Source organism: Pleurodeles waltl, chromosome 6 (assembly GCF_031143425.1).
Source record: "Pleurodeles waltl isolate 20211129_DDA chromosome 6, aPleWal1.hap1.20221129, whole genome shotgun sequence".
NCBI lineage: Eukaryota > Metazoa > Chordata > Amphibia > Caudata > Salamandridae > Pleurodeles > Pleurodeles waltl.
This window is the reverse complement of record NC_090445.1, coordinates 1711887720-1711903395: the sequence shown is the minus strand read 5'-3', so window position 1 is coordinate 1711903395 and position 15676 is coordinate 1711887720. Positions and strand designations below refer to the sequence as shown.

At 49.7% G+C, this 15676-nt stretch overlaps 1 protein-coding gene across 2 annotated transcripts in view; it reads right to left on the bottom strand.

Annotated features, from left to right (window-relative positions):
* Positions 1 to 1094: 1094 nt before the first annotated feature.
* LOC138301427 (major histocompatibility complex class I-related gene protein-like) overlaps positions 1095 to 15676 on the bottom strand; it is a 28303-nt gene continuing 13721 nt past the window's right edge. The window contains exons 4-5 of one of the 2 annotated variants that reach the window (XM_069241916.1): positions 12997 to 13166; positions 1095 to 1533 (exon numbers count right to left, since the gene is read on the bottom strand). In XM_069241916.1, coding sequence (XP_069098017.1) covers positions 1291 to 1533; positions 12997 to 13166 — 413 coding nt within the window. In that variant the 3' untranslated portion in view covers positions 1095 to 1290. Of the gene's footprint in view, positions 1534 to 12899; positions 13167 to 15676 lie in introns of both variants that reach the window. The other variant, XM_069241917.1, reaches the window with a different exon arrangement.

Genomic DNA, 15676 nt, shown 5'->3' with positions numbered 1-15676 from the left:
TTCGACACAGTCTGCCACCGCACCCTGAAATCACGCCTCCACGAAACCGGAATTCAAGGAAAAGCCCTCGAATGGATCGTCTCATTCCTCTCCGGCAGAACCCAGAGAGTCCGCCTCCCCCCCTTCCGCAGTATTAAAGGGCCGCTGCTCTCAGTCTCACTGCACCCTTCCCGTGAGAGTGCTGAGTTTTAAAGGGTCGCTGCTCTCAGCCTCACTGCACCCTTCCTGTGAGAGTGCTGAGTGTTAAAGGGCCGTTGCTCTCGGCGGGTGCTGAGTATTAAAGGGCCGCTGCTCTCAGCCTCACTGTGCCCTTCCCGTGAGAGTGCTGAGTATTAAAGGGCCGCTGCTCTCAGTCTCACTGCGCCCTTCCCGTGAGAGTGCTGAGTATTAAAGGGCCGCTGCTCTCAGCCTCACTGCGCCCTTCCCGTGAGAGTGCTGAGTATTAAAGGGACGCTGCTCTCAGGCCCACTGCGCCCTTCCCGTGAGAGTGCTAAGTATTAAAGGGACGCTGCTCTCAGCCTCACTGCACCCTTCCCATGAGAGTGCTGAGTATTAAAGGGCCAATGCTCTCAGCCTCACTGCACCCTTCCTATGAGAGTGCTCAGTATTAAAGGGCCGCTGCTCTCAGCCTCACTGCACCCTCCATATGAGAGTGCTCAGTATTAAAGGCCCGCTGCTCTCAGGGTCACTGCACCCTTCCTGTGAGAGTGCTCAGCATTAAAGGGCTGCTGCTGTCAGCCTCACTGCACCCTTCCTGTGACAGTGCTGACTATTAATGGCCGCTGCTCTCAGGGTCACTGCACCCTTCCTGTGAGAGTGCTGAGTATTAAAGGGCCGCTGCTCTCAGGCTCACTGCGCCCTTCCTGTGAGAGTGCTGAGTATTAAACGGCCGCTGCTCTCAGGCTTACTGCACCCTTCCTGTGAGAGCGCTGAGTATTAAAGGGCCGCTGCTCTCAGACTCACTGTTTACCTTCCTATGGTCTCCTCTAGTCCAGATACCCAGTGACTTCAGCAAAGTACAGGAAACAAACACAAACACACTTCAGGCAAAGGGAACTGTGGGAGGGAACAAAGGGTCGATGCTTCTTGAAGTGATCACTTTTAATGGTTATCTCCGATAAACAATCAAAGGCAAGCATATTGCTTGGTAAGGCACAAAAGTTAAACATCTCAGAATACAAATTTAAACATAGTTCAATCGAGAAGACAGATGGGTAATTTCAAGATATACAATTACCCACAGATAAAACAAATCTTAATCCATGGTCATTTTTTTCCCCTTGTTAATTTTCAGACTTTTTTATTAAGCTTACAGATCAAAGAAACATCATCTCCTCTCCACCGCCGTACAATCAAGAGTAAAATAAACGTTGAAGCGGCCCCGGCAGCGAGGAGGGATGGGGCAGAGTCAGGAATACTGCAGGAGCAACAAATATGGCAGCTGCTTCCGGCTTCTGTCGGGAGCTCAGGCTGATGGAGGCCGCGAGATGGGTCCTTGCAGATGGTGTTGCCGGAAGCTCCCAGTTTCTGCTTCTGTAACACAGAGACCCATATCAGACATTTATGAAGAGATGTGGCTTTAACAGCCAAGGAGCCACTAAACTGCAATTTACAGCCAGATACCAAGAAAGAATGTGAACAGATGTGAATATACGAGCACGTCTGAAAAGGAAAATGTTACTTACCCTGTAAGAATCTGTTGCGTGTAGTGCTTTAGACTCACATGCCCACATGCTCCTGCCATCTAGTGTTTGGCTCGGATATTTGCAAAACCTTTTTCTATGAAGAAAGATTTTCAAGTCTCAGGGTGAACTGGAGCTCCCCCTCAATAGCGATTGCACGTCGGCACTCAATCAGTTAATCAGTCAGTGTTTGTAGAGCGCAACTACTCACCCGGGAGGGTCTCACGGTGCTGGAGGTGCGGGGGTGGGGGTGGTGGGAAGGACAGAGCCTCATCCGTGGAGTCACGTCTTGAGGTTCTTCCTGAAGATGGTGAGCGATGGGCTTTATCTGAGGTGCATGGATAGGTTATTCCAGCTCTTTGCTGCAAGGTAGGTGAAGGACCTTCCTCCGGCGGCAGTTTTCCATATGCGTGGGATGGTGGCCAGTGCCGGCGGAGCGGAGGGGTCTGGAGGGGATGTGGAAGGAGATGCAGTGATTTATGTAGGCCGGTCTGATGCTATGAATGGCTTTGTAGGTGTGGATGAGTAGCTTGAATATGATTTGTTTCTCCACCGGGAGCCAGTGGAGGGTCCTCAGGTGCTGGGAGATATCTTCCTGGCAGCCAGAGGTTCAGGACGAGTCTGGCGGCGGCGTTTTGGATGAGTTGCAGCTTTCTGATGTTCTTTGTTGTGGTGCCGGTGTAGAGTGCGTTGCCGTAGCCAAGTTTGCTTGTGACTAAGGTGTGGGTGACTGCCCTGCTGCAGTCTACTGGGATCAATTTGAAAATCTATCCAAGTCGGCGGAGGGCGTGCCAGCAGGAGGAGGTGACCGTGTGTAACTGTCGGGTCATTGATAGGGAGGAGTCAAGCATGAGTCCTAGGTTGTGGGTGTGGTCAGTCGGAGAAGGCGGGGCACTGAGAGAACTACGCCACCAGGAGTCGTCCCAGGCTGAAGTGGAGTTTCCGAAGATGATGAGCACGGTCTTATCTGAGTTGAGCTTGAGGCAGCTCTCTCATATCTAGGCAGCAACGGCTTCCATTCCTGTGTGGAAGTTCCTCTTGGCCTTGTCCGGGTTTTCAGTGAGGTATACAATGAGTTGTGTGTCATCAGCATATGACACGGTGCTCATTCCGTGGCCTCTGACGATGGCTGCAAGTGGGGCCATGTATATGCTTAAGAGTGTTGGGCTCAGGGAGGATCCCTGAGGAACTCCGCAGCTGACTTCTATAGGTTTGGATGCGTTGGGTGGGAGCCTCACTCTGTGTTCTTCCGGAGATGAAGGAGGGGATCCATTGCAGGGCTTTTCTGCGGATACCTGCGCTGTGGAGACTGGTGCATACGGTGCTGTGGCACTGATTCCATGTTAGTCTTTTTCACGCAGTGGGTGAGGGAAGCATGGAGTAGCAAGAGAAAGAAGTATGGTCACCATATGACCATGTGTACTGTGAAAGTAAGATAAGTAATAAACAAGAGGCCGGTGGAGGAGTCAAATGCTTCTGGGGAGGAAGGTGAGCACATGTGAATCAAAAGCACTACATGCTATGAACACATGCTTACTGTGTAACATTGTCCATTCATAGCATGTGTGACTGTAGATGCAGATGCTCTGCTCAGACTATAAAACAGTTATCCTTTCAGGCAGTGGCTCGCATGCGAATGATACATAGCATGTGTGGCTGCAGATGCACCTGCTCTGCATAGGCTATAAAGCAGTTACCCTTTCACGCAGTGGTTCGCGTGCGGATGATACATAGCATGTGTGGCTGCAGATGCACATGTTCTGCGCAGACTATAAAACAGTTACACTTTCAAGCAATGGCTCGCGTGCGGATGATGCATAGCATGTGTGGCTGTAGATGCACATGTTCTGCACAGACTATAAAGCAGTTACCCTTTCAAGCAGTGGATAGCGTGTGGGGATGCATGGCATGTGTGGATGTAGATGCACATGCTATGCACAGACTGTGAAGCAGTACTCCCTGCGTGCAGTGGCTGGCGTGTGGATGAGGCATAGCATGTGTGGATGCAGATGTAAATGCTCTGCACAGTCTGTAAAACAGTACCCCCTGCGTGCAGTGGCTAGCGTGTGGTGATGCATGGCATGTGTGGCTGTAGATGCACATGCTCTGCACAGACTGTTAATCAGTACTCCCTGCGTGCAGTGGCTAGCGTGTGGAGATACATAGCGTGTGTGCCTGTAGATGCACATGCTCTGCACATACTCTAAAGCTGTACCCACTGTGTGCAGTGGCTAGTGTGTGGTGATGCATGGCATGTGTGGCTGTAGATGCACATGCTCTGCACAGACTGTAAATCAGTACTCCCTGCGTGCAGTGGCTAGTGTGTGGATGATGCAGGTGACAAAGTCCTTAGGACTGTCTGGCCAACCATAGCCTGCTGGAGGGCTGGGATGTGCACACACCAGTGTTCAGTGAATGTGAGTGGGGATGACCACGTGACTGCCTTACTTATGTCAGCTAACGGAATATTACCAAGGAATAGTGCACCCTGGGGTAACAGTGAGGACTCTTTTAGGTTTACAGTTGTAGGTCTGGATGCACTATTCATCAAACAATACTGGCCTCAGAAATGGGCAGGTCTTTGTGAGGGTTTGCAAAGGTTACACATAACTGTTGGGACCTGAGGAAAGGTTTGGTTCTGTCACTGTAATACACAAGAGTGTGCTTGACATCTACGGTGTGATGGGCTCCCTCCGCTGCCAAGTATGGGGATAGAAGACTGGTGGCTCTAAAGTCTGGAGAGGAACCTTAGGTTGGTTCTGAGAACGGCCTTGTCCCGTGGACCTGAATGATGGGTTCTTGAAGCAACTCAGTGATATGTCTGAGAGATATTATGGCTACAGTAAGCTACTTTCCAGGAGAGAACCTGAAAGGGCCACGAATGCAAACGCTCAAATAGGGGACCCATGAGTCTGGTAAGGACAATGTTGAGGTCCATATGGGGACATGGGTACCTCTGGGGAGGTAAGACCCTCTTAAAGCCCTTCATACAGAAATGCGAAATAGGGAGGAGTGTTCCCTGTTTTGCATGTGTGCAGCCATAGCAGATCGATGTAGTCATATAGAAGTGTAAGCGAGGCCTGACTTTTGGAGGTGAGAAGGTAACACATAGGGGGTCATTACGACCCTGGCGGTCGGTGGTATAGTGGCGGTAGTACCGCCAACAGGCTATATTATGACATTGCCGGTTTGGCCAAAGCCAAGAGCTCCTGGAGCTTGACCATGGTAGGGTTAGAACCTGTACTAATCTTTTTTAGCTTGCGAGGGACCTTAACTCTCCCGTCCCTAGATGGAGGTAAGGGGTGAGGTTGAGTTCCACAACCGTTTCCTCTGAGCTGCTCATTATGATACTAAAGTTGGGGTTCCTTTTTAGAACCTAAAAGTTACTTCTTGTTGCTAACCCCTAACTTACAATAACTTTTAAATTAAAAAGAAATGCTAAGGGGGCTTAACGAAGGCCCTAGCAGGAATTTAAAGATTTAGAAAAATTTGCCCAATCAAAAAATCAGTCTCTAAAGGCAATTTTGGAATTTTGTTGCATGATCAGGTATTGGCTGAGTAGTTCAGCAAATGCAAAGTAGTAGGCCCCACCACTGATCCACCAGTGTAGGAAGCTGGTTCTGTATATGCTATATCAACATGAGGTATAGTGCGCACAGAGTCCAGGGTTCCCCAGAGGCTTAGCAGAGGCTAAAGTAGATAATACTGATGCTCTCTTTTGTGGGTGTGTGGGCGAGCAGTTAGGCTTATCAGAGGGTAGTGCCAAGCATCTGTTGTACACACACAGACAGTAGAAGAGGCACACACTCAAAGACATAACTCGAGACCAATGGTTTTTATATAGCAAAAATATATTTTCATAATTTATTTCTGGAAGCACAAGATTCAAGCCGCAGGTAAGTACTTCAATAGATTAGTATTTCACACATATATCAAGAGTACTTTGTTTGAAATCGATGTTATACAGTTTCTGAAATATTGGCAATTATCTGTTTTAAAAGTTGACAGTGCAATTTTCAGAAACAGTTCATGGGGGGAAAAAAGTTAGGATTTTCAGGGAAGTACTTGACTTACAGTTGAAGTCTCTGGGGGTTAGGAAGTCCATAGGTTGGGGTTCAAGTTAATCCCAAACACCCACCACCAGCAACACAGGGCCAGACAGGTGCAGAGGTCAAAGTGGAGCAAATTTAACATGGGCTCCTATGGAGACAGGGGGTGCTCGAAATCAGGCCTGCCTGCAGGTTAGAACCCGCGGCTCTGAGGTCAGACCAGGGGGGATTAGAGCTGCACTTGGGGGGGGGCACAAGTAGGCAACAAACATACACCCTCAGCAGCACTGGGGCGGCCGGGTGCAGGGTGCAAACAAGGCGTCGGATTTCCAATGCTGGTCTATGAGAGGACCATGGGGGTCACTCTGATGCTGCAGGCAAGGTCCGGGGGGTCGGCTTGGACAAACCACAGGCTGGACAGGGAGGAGGGCCGCCTCCTAAAAGTAGATGCACTGGAGGTCAGATTTCCCAAGGCCTGGGGGCTGAGGGTGCAGTGGTCTTTTAGGTGTTGGTTATCTTCATCCGGAGCTTTTGCCGTCAGTGGGGTCCTCAGGATTCCCTCTGCAGACATCATCATGGAGGGCAGGAGAGGTCAACCCGGGGTGAGCACTTGCTTGCAATTGCCTGGGGACTCTCTCTAACAGGTTGGGCCACCTTGACACGGGCCAGAGGTGTCAGGGGCAGGGTGGTCAGGACTGACAGATCCAGGAAGGCTCTAGAGTCCCTTGTTGGGAGGTTCTTTGTGGACAGTGCTGCTGTCCTCCGGAGTTCTCGGTCCTCTTTGGTGCAGGGAAGTCCTCTGTAGCTTGGCAGAGATCGCTGGGCCACTGGATGTGTTGCTTTCTTTGTGCAGGTTCTCTGAAGCAGGAGTCAGGCCGGTAGGGCTGGGGCCAAGTCAATTTGTGTCATCCGTCTTCTCTGTTGGGGTTTCAGCTATGCAGTCCTTCTTCTTGTGAGGGCACCAGGAATCTGACAACTTGGGTTCAGGGGAGTCCTTAAATCCTGGATTTAGGGGCCTTACAGAGGTCAGAGGGCAGTAGCCAATGGCTACTGTCCCTGAGGGTGGCTACACCCTTCTTGTGTCCACTCCCCCTGGGGAGAGGGACACAATCCTAACCCTATTGGTCCCTTTCCTCCAACTGAAGATGGAGGATTCTGCAGGGAGGGGGTCACCCCCGACCAGGACACCTTAGGGGTAGTCCTAGCTGGGGTGGTCACTCCTCCCTGATTTCCCTAATTTTCCCGCCGGACTTGCCACCAAAAGTGGGGCTTTGTCCGGGGGCGGGCAGCTCCACTAGCTGGAGTGCCCTGGGGTACTATAATATGATAATAATTTGGTCAGAAATGTGTCCCTCAGTGGCAGGCTGGCATAGACTGGTCAGTTCTGCACTAGCAGTTTGGCTAACATAAAAGGGGCATCTCTAAGATGCCCTCTGGGTGCATTTTTCAATAAATCCCACACTGGCATCAGTGGGGCTTTATTGTGCTGAGAAGTTTGATACCAAACTTCCCAGTATTCAGTGAAGCCACTATTGAGCTGTGGGGTTCATAATGACCAACTCCCAGACCATATACTCAGTATGGCTACACTGCACTTACAATGTCTAAAAATGGACTTAGACACTGTAGATGCATATTGCTCATGAAGCTATCCCCTCACTTGTGGTATAGTGCACCCTGCCTTAGGGCTGCTCACCTCATGATAATAAACGTCTTCCGAGCGTTTTCCCTTCAAATTTGCATTGCTTTCTTTTTAACCTGCACCTCTGTAAAATTTGATCGTGTTGCAATATTGACTGACTATAAAAGTTTTTACAATATGATGAACTAATACACCTTGTTGGGAATTAAGTTGGGGAGCAATAGTTTACTTGATGGCCATAGTTCTCTGCTAGCTGCACAGAGCGGTTAGATCTCTAGTGGCTTGGGGACAAGCCTGCTAGCTTCGGGCGGTCGCACCACTGCGTGTAGGGGACTGAGCCAATCCCACACCGGCTGGTAGCTGTCGGCTTAACCTTTTCGGCTAGCTAGGAGCACCTCACCCAAACCTAGAGGTAAAGGTGATTTGTGGCAGCTTGACGCATGACAATCTCTGACTCCTCAGGGAAGTCGTGGTTGGCAGATCCTGCCCTTTTCTCTCATTAGCTCAGGTCTTACACACACATATGCTGACAAAAGATGCAGGGCAGTTTTCAATGCATGTATGGAAAAGACTGGAAACTATGATAAAATATATGAGCTGCGATTATTAGGATGATTAGACATAGCACAATGAAAATGGTTACCATAAGTGAGAAGCAGATAAACAAACCCAGCATAATGGAACAAGCATATGTCTACACACCCCTATGACCCCTACATACACTCCTAGCAAGAGCATATCAGTAATAACCCGTCTCTGCCCGTACTTAGTCTTTGGAAGGAACTCCCGCTCCCATACCTGAAAGAGGGGGCTGACAGCCGTCTCCTTGTTGGTTGTAGAGAAAGGGCTGAGGGCAGCATAGGGTGAGTCCTCTGCCTGGAATGTCCTCTCTAACCTTCTTTGGCCTGTGTGATGTTTTTATAGCAAAATATGTTATATTCTGAAAGAAAGGCCTGATGTGATCATGTGTCTGAGATTCGAGGTCGACTGTGCACTCTCGTGGTAGCAATACTAGATAGATTTTCATGAAGCACCTTGAGCAGCCTTGGGCAGAGGTACCAGAAGAAAATGATTAAAAGAAATAAATGAAATGATGCATGTAACTAGGTAAAAGGGCACAGGCCACAGGCCTAAGCTAAAATATGTGTGCCCAAGAAAGGATTTAAAATGAACCCACAACACTAGCATGTGGTAGCTCTTGTCATCTGCTCCCGACCTGCGTACTTAAACTCAGCCGTGGTGCAAACGCATGCAGCTGCCAAGCAAAAGGCAAGTCCATCTGTGGCCGTCCGTGCCCAAACAGGTCCAGGGGCCAGGAAAGGCTGTATCTTTGTCGACAGGTAGGCTGACTTACTCTGCTTTTTAACTGCTCGCCCTTCGCCCCTTTACCACAGGAGCCTGTCCCCGCTATCTTGATCCAGATTTAGTTTTAGCAGTAAACAATTGTCCACACTGCAACTTCACGACCACCCCCTGCATCCAGAACCCACGGCCCCATCTGTTGGCCAACCCATGCATCCTAAGATCAGTCCTGCTCAGGATCATAGTTTTAACAGCTTTAGGTTTTTTAACCTAAACTATTGCTCTTTAATGAAATATCACTGGGACATTTTTTTAATTCCTCACTGAACATGGTTGTGAAGCTATCTTTTTAAAAGGGACCTGGTGCAGTGGGTCCATTTTAGCTCCCTGCCTGGGTACAGGAGTTTAGCTTAGCTTCAGCTTGCAGGCCTGTGCCCTTTTACCTAGATATCATGCTCTGTTTTTTTTAATTCAATTTCAGCTTGCATCTCAGAGGAAATGTTTTCATTTCATAATCAGCTACCATTCCGTGAAAGCGTCATTATCAGTGCTGTCCATATTACATTGTCAACATGCTCTTCCGGTCAATGTTAACAAGAAATGAATGAGATCTTTGTGAGGTACTTGTTACGATATTGCTGCTGCAAAACTGCGCGTGTAAACTAATGTTTAGGCACATACAGTCCTAAGGCTTCTTACAAGAGCAATAACATGTCCCTTGTGGGACACAGCCCATTAGAGGGGGTTCCACCCAGGATAGTCCATCTATACGTCATGTCACTTTGCAGCAGACCTCAGCCTTCGGGGCTCTCGGATCCTGATCTGGAGACTGGAGGCCGACCTTGTCCTACGGTAACGCGGGTTGGGGCACTTCTCATGGACACTGCATGGCAGATTAGGTTTATCATGCCTTGCTCTCTCTAGGGTAGAGTATACGCTTTAGGAAGGAATTTGCTTATTCATGTTTATTGCAATATGTTGGGGTTATTCATACTCATATTACTTGATTTTACCATCCTAATTTTGTTATTACTCATTTTCCTAATCATCTCAGCTCACGCATTCTAGCGTAGATTGTAGTCTTTTCAATAAATGCATTGAAAACTATTCTGCATCATCTTTTGTGCCTCTGTGTGTGTAAGAGACTTATTGCAAATAAGAGAAAAGGAGAAGACTTGTTTCACCACGATTTCCCTCGGGTCTTCAGATTTCGTGCGCTAGGCTGCCACAAATCATCTTTACTGCTCGGTTTTGGGTGAGGTGCTGCTAGGGAGGGCTGGGCTGTAGCCATTATGGAACTGTGGAGTTTGTGTTTGACAAAATTCCCAGACCATATACTCTTATGGTTACCCTGTACTTACAATGGCTAAGCTTTTGCTTAGACACTGTAGGGGCATAGTGCTCATGCACATATGCCCTCACCTGTGGTATAGTGCACCCTGCCTTAGGGTTGTAAGGCCTGCTAGATGGGTGACTTGCCTATGCCACAGGCAGTGTGAGGTTGGCATGGCACTCTGAGGGGAGTGCCATGTCGACTTAGTCATTTTCTCTCCACCAGCACACAAGCATTGAGGCAGTGTGCATGTGCTGAGTGAGGGGTCCCGAGGATGGCATAAGACATGCTGCATCCCTTGGAGACCTTCTCTGGCATCAGGGCCCTTGGTACCAGGGGTACCAGTTACAAGGGACTTACCTGAGTGCCAGGGTTGTGCCAATTGTGGAGACAAAGGTACAGTTTAGGGAAAGAACACTGGTGCTGGGGCCTGGTTAGCAGGGTCCCAGCACACTTCAATCAAAACTTAGCATCAGCAAAGGCAAAAAGTCAGGGGGTAACCATGCTAAGGAGGCATCCCCTTACACAGAACAACAGCAAAATTGTAACTAACAAAGTGTCACAAGCAAGGCAACCCAAGTAATGCACACTAGCTTGCTGTAGAAATGACCTCGGTGTTATAGAACTGGTAATTGTCAAATATCGATGAAATCTGACGTAGGTGATGTGTTTGAAAAGATAATAAAAATATTTTTTAATTAAACTAGAATAAGGAATACCACAAGAGTTTATGTCTAGGATGCTTAAATGCCACAAACTAGAATAAAGAATAGTTAATGGACTTTGCCTTAGAACAAGGAACACGCAACTGGGACATCACCTTCTATAACCTAAAGGAAGCCAATCAGCAATCAGCCAACTAAACATATGAGGCTGGAGATGTCCCACTCAGAGACCAGGCAGTTGTGCGAATCTTCTTCACAACACGATCTTCCTGGATCCGGTCCTTGAATGACGACTGTCGAGGTCGCCTTAAGAGGGTTCAGGCACCAGGACCTTGTAGGTCTTGTTTGTCCAAGAACCAGGATCATGGATTATGGAATCCGTATCCAACACCACTATGGGGTTCCTCTCCTTGGAACTGATGAACAAGTACAAACATTTCTGTGATATTGTTACATGGGGTTTTAAAACGATGGTCTTGAAAGAGTGGGTGGGATGGTGGTGAGGTATTCACTAGACCCGACAGATATTGGTACCACAGGGGGAGGTGCAGATAGCTCCTGTTTAGGTTTCACACCGAAAATGTGGAATAACATACAGAGTTTAGCATTCCTCACCAAATTCTGCATGTATCAGTATTTACCACACATTCAATTCAGTACATTTTGGTATGTATGACCTGCTGAAATTTACCAAGATGAAATGACGGGAGTTGTGAGATGGAGGTGTGATACTTGGAATGCTGATGGAATTCACCATCTCAGTCATAATCAGTGCCATACACTGGCCACCAGGGCTGTTCTTAAGAGGTCTCGCTCATAGTTGGTACGATTGTTGGAGTGATGGAGTGCTCATTTTGTATGTTGAGCAATCATTTCTATTTGCTTTTGTTTGATTTGGAGATGTCATTGGAGACTTCTAGTCTTAAACATCCTGTGAGATTTATAGGGAGTCATTTAATTCTTTGACTCCAATCATCTGTTCGTTGACCTCATAACAATATTCCTCTCACCCAGACAATGATGTGTCCTTACAGGAGTCAATCTTTGGCCGGCTGCGGTGACCATCCACCTCCACTCAGGCATGTGGCCACCCTCTGTGACAAAACACATACTTACTGCAGACCACAGTCAATCTCCAGCAGATGCATTGACATCCCCCCACACTCTGGGGGGACACACCCCAGGGACGCGCCCATTCCCCTGGTGTACGGACCCCCTCATGGAAAGTACCATCTGTTTCCTGTACTCCAGAGTCACGATTGCCTACAAACTATAGTGAGCCCATGAAGAAATCCTGATATGCACGTGTCCTCTCCATGAGCGTGCCATGGTTACACCACACCAGCCCCAATCAGCTGCAGCCTGTAGCGTCGCTCTCTCAGGCCCTCAGTCCCACAAACACCGTACCTCAGTTGCAATCTTTGACAGGCAGTAACCCACACGCTTCTTCCTTCCACCACATGGAGACTGACGTCACGTCTCTCAGGTATACAAGTACCCATCATCGTGAGTGCATGAAAAACACCAGTAACTCTCTCGCAGGCTGCAGTGGCCCATGTCCACAGACAGGTGTGCCCCAAGCTTGGGAGTGCGTAACACGTACTGTACACCACTCTCACAGTCTCCGGCAGGCTGTGGTGACCTATGTCCACAGACAGGAGTGCCCCAAGCTTGGGAGTGCGTAACACGTACTGTACACCACTCTCACGGTCTCCGGCAGGCTGCGGTGGCCCATGTCCACAGACAGGTGTGCCCCAAGCTTGGGAGTGCGTAACACGTACTGTACACCACTCTCACGGTCTCCGGCAGGCTGCGGTGGCCCATGTCCACAGACAGGTGTGCCCCAAGCTTGGGAGTGCGTAACACGTACCGTACACCACTCTCACAGTCTCCGGCAGGCTGCGGTGGCCCATGTCCACAGACAGGTGTGCCCCAAGCTTGGGAGTGCGTAACACGTACCGTACACCACTCTCACAGTCTCCGGCAGGCTGCGGTGGCCCATGTCTACAGACAGGTGTGCCCCAAGCTTGGGAGTGCGTAACACGTACCGTACACCACTCTCACAGTCTCCGGCAGGCTGTGGTGACCTATGTCCACAGACAGGAGTGCCCCAAGCTTGGGAGTGCGTAACACGTACCGTACACCACTCTCACAGTCTCCGGCAGGCTGCGGTGGCCCATGTCCACAGACAGGTGTGCCCCAAGCTTGGGAGTGCATAACACGTACCGTACACCACTCTCACAGTCTCCGGCAGGCCGCTGTGATCCACCTGAAGAATGCACGTGTTCTCATCTCCTTCCTGAATTTCCACAGTTATCCTGACCTGATAGGTGCCTTCAGGGCTCGGCAAGATGTCCCTCGACTCCCAGGGAATCTCTTCACCATTCCTGAGCCATTTAACCTCGATGTCTCGGGGATAAAACCCATATGCGCAGCCAGTCAGAAAGATGCGTTCGCCGCTCTTTCTTCGTGATATCCTTATTTTTGGAGTCACTGGAAGTAAACATAGGAAGTACAATTACACAACTATCCCAACATATGAAAAATAATTATTTATCTAGAACACCATTTCTCTAGAACATGCTTGGACTATATTCCTTGACATGAAATGCAGAAACCTTGGCTTTTCATTTAGCAGGAGGGCTCACCTTTGAAACCCACTCACTTCACTTTACAAACTCACTGATGTCCCAAGAGGTACATAAAGACTTGGGGATCATTCCAAATCCCTTTTTGCGAAATACTGCAAGAAACAATGCAGTGTGGGATGGTGGCCCTTGGTGACTAGTGGAGCAGGCCTGGTAGGCAGCAGCATGTTTGTCAGACTGTAAATCAGGAAACACAGGGAGGCAAGATGCCCGGTATCCTCCAGCTACGCTCCTGGGATCTGGAACACCGTTCCAATCCAGAGCAGCCAAGCTCCGTCCCTTCTCCACCTCTGCGAGGAGTGAAACACCATTCCTTCAAACAAATCCAGAGCGGCCAAGCTCCATCCCTTCTCCACCTCTGCGAGGAGTGAAACACCATTCCTTCAAACAAATCCAGAGCGGCCAAGCTCCATCCCTTCTCCACCTCTGCGAGGAGTAAAACACCATTCCTTCAAACAAATCCAGAGCAGCCAAGCTCCATCCCTTCTCCACCCCTGCGAGGAGTGAAACACCATTCCTTCAATCAAATCCAGCGCGGCCAAGCTCCATCCCTTCTCCACCTCTGCGAGGAGTGAAACACCATTCCTTCATCCAGAGGGGCCAAGCTCCATCCCTTCTCCACCTCTGCGAGGAGTGAAACACCATTCCTTCAAACAAATCCGTACCGGCCAAGCTCCATCCCTTCTCCACCTCTGCCAGGAGTGAAACACCATTCCTTCAATCAAATCCAGCGCGGCCAAGCTCCATCCCTTCTCCACCTCTGCGAGGAGTGAAACACCATTCCTTCATCCAGAGGGGCCAAGCTCCATCCCTTCTCCACCTCTGCGAGGAGTGAAACACCATTCCTTCAAACAAATCCAGAGCTGCCACGCTCCATCCCTTCTCCACCTCTGCCAGGAGTGAAACACCATTCCTTCAATCAAATCCCGAGCAGCCAAGCTCCATCCCTTCTCCACCTCTGCGAGGAGCGAAACACCATTCCTTCATCAAGAGGGGCCAAGCTCCATCCCTTCTCCACCTCTGCGAGGAGTGAAACACCATTCCTTCAAACAAATCCGTACCGGCCAAGCTCCATCCCTTCTCCACCTCTGCGAGGAGTGAAACACCATTCCTTCAAACAAATCCAGAGTGGCCAAGCTCCATCCCTTCTCCACCTCTGTGAGGAGTGAAACAACATTCCTTCAAACAAATCCAGAGCGGCCATGCTCCATCCCTTCTCCACCTCTGCGAGGAGTGAAACACCATCCTTCCTCTGTGAGGAGTGAAACACCATTCCTTCCAACAAATCCAGAGCGGCCAAGCTCCATCCCTTCTCCACCTCTGCGAGGAGTGAAACACCACTCCTTCAAACAAATCCAGAGCGGCCAAGCTCCATCCCTTCTCCACCCCTGCGAGGAGTGAAACACCATTCCTTCAAACAAATCCAGACCAGCCACGCTCCATCCCTTCTCCACCCCTGCGAGGAGTGAAACACCATTCCTTCAAACAAATCCAGACCAGCCACGCTCCACCCCTTCTCCACCTCTGCGAGGAGTGAAACACCATCCTTCCTCTGTGAGGAGTGAAACACCATTCCTTCAAACATATCCAGACCGGCCACGCTCCATCCCTTCTCCACCTCTGCGAGGAGTGAAACCCCATTCCTTCAAACAAATCCAGAGCGGGCACGCTCCATCCCTTCTCCACCCCTGCGAGGAGTGAAACACCATTCCTTTCAACAAATCCAGAGCGGCCAAGCTCCATCCCTTCTCCACCTCTGCGAGGAGTGAAACACCATTCCTTCAAACAAATCCTGAGCGGCCACGCTCCATCCCTTCTCCACCCCTGCGAGGAGTGAAACACCATTCCTTCCAACAAATCCAGAGCGGCCAAGCTCCATCCCTTCTCCACCTCTGCGAGGAGTGAAACACCATCCCTTCAATCAAATCCAGCACGGCCACGCTCCATCCCTTCTCCACCTCTGCCAGGAGTGAAACACCATTCCTTCAATCAAATCCAGTATGGCCAAGCTCCATCCCTTCTCCACCTCTGCGAGGAGTGAAACACCATTCCTTCGAACAAATCCAGAGCGGCCAAACTCCATCCCTTCTCCACCCCTGCAAGAAGCGAAACACCATTCCTTCAAACAAATCCAGAGCAGCCAAGCTTCATCTCTTCTCCACCTCTGCGAGGAGCGAAACACCATTCCTTCATCCAGAGCGGCCAAGCTCCATCCCTTCTCCACCCCTGCGAGGAGTGAAACGCCATTCCTTCAAACAAATCCAGAGCGGCCACGCTCCGTCCCTTCTCCACCCCTGCGAGGAGTGAAACACCATTCCTTTGAACAAATCCAGAGCGGCAAAGCTCCATCCCTTC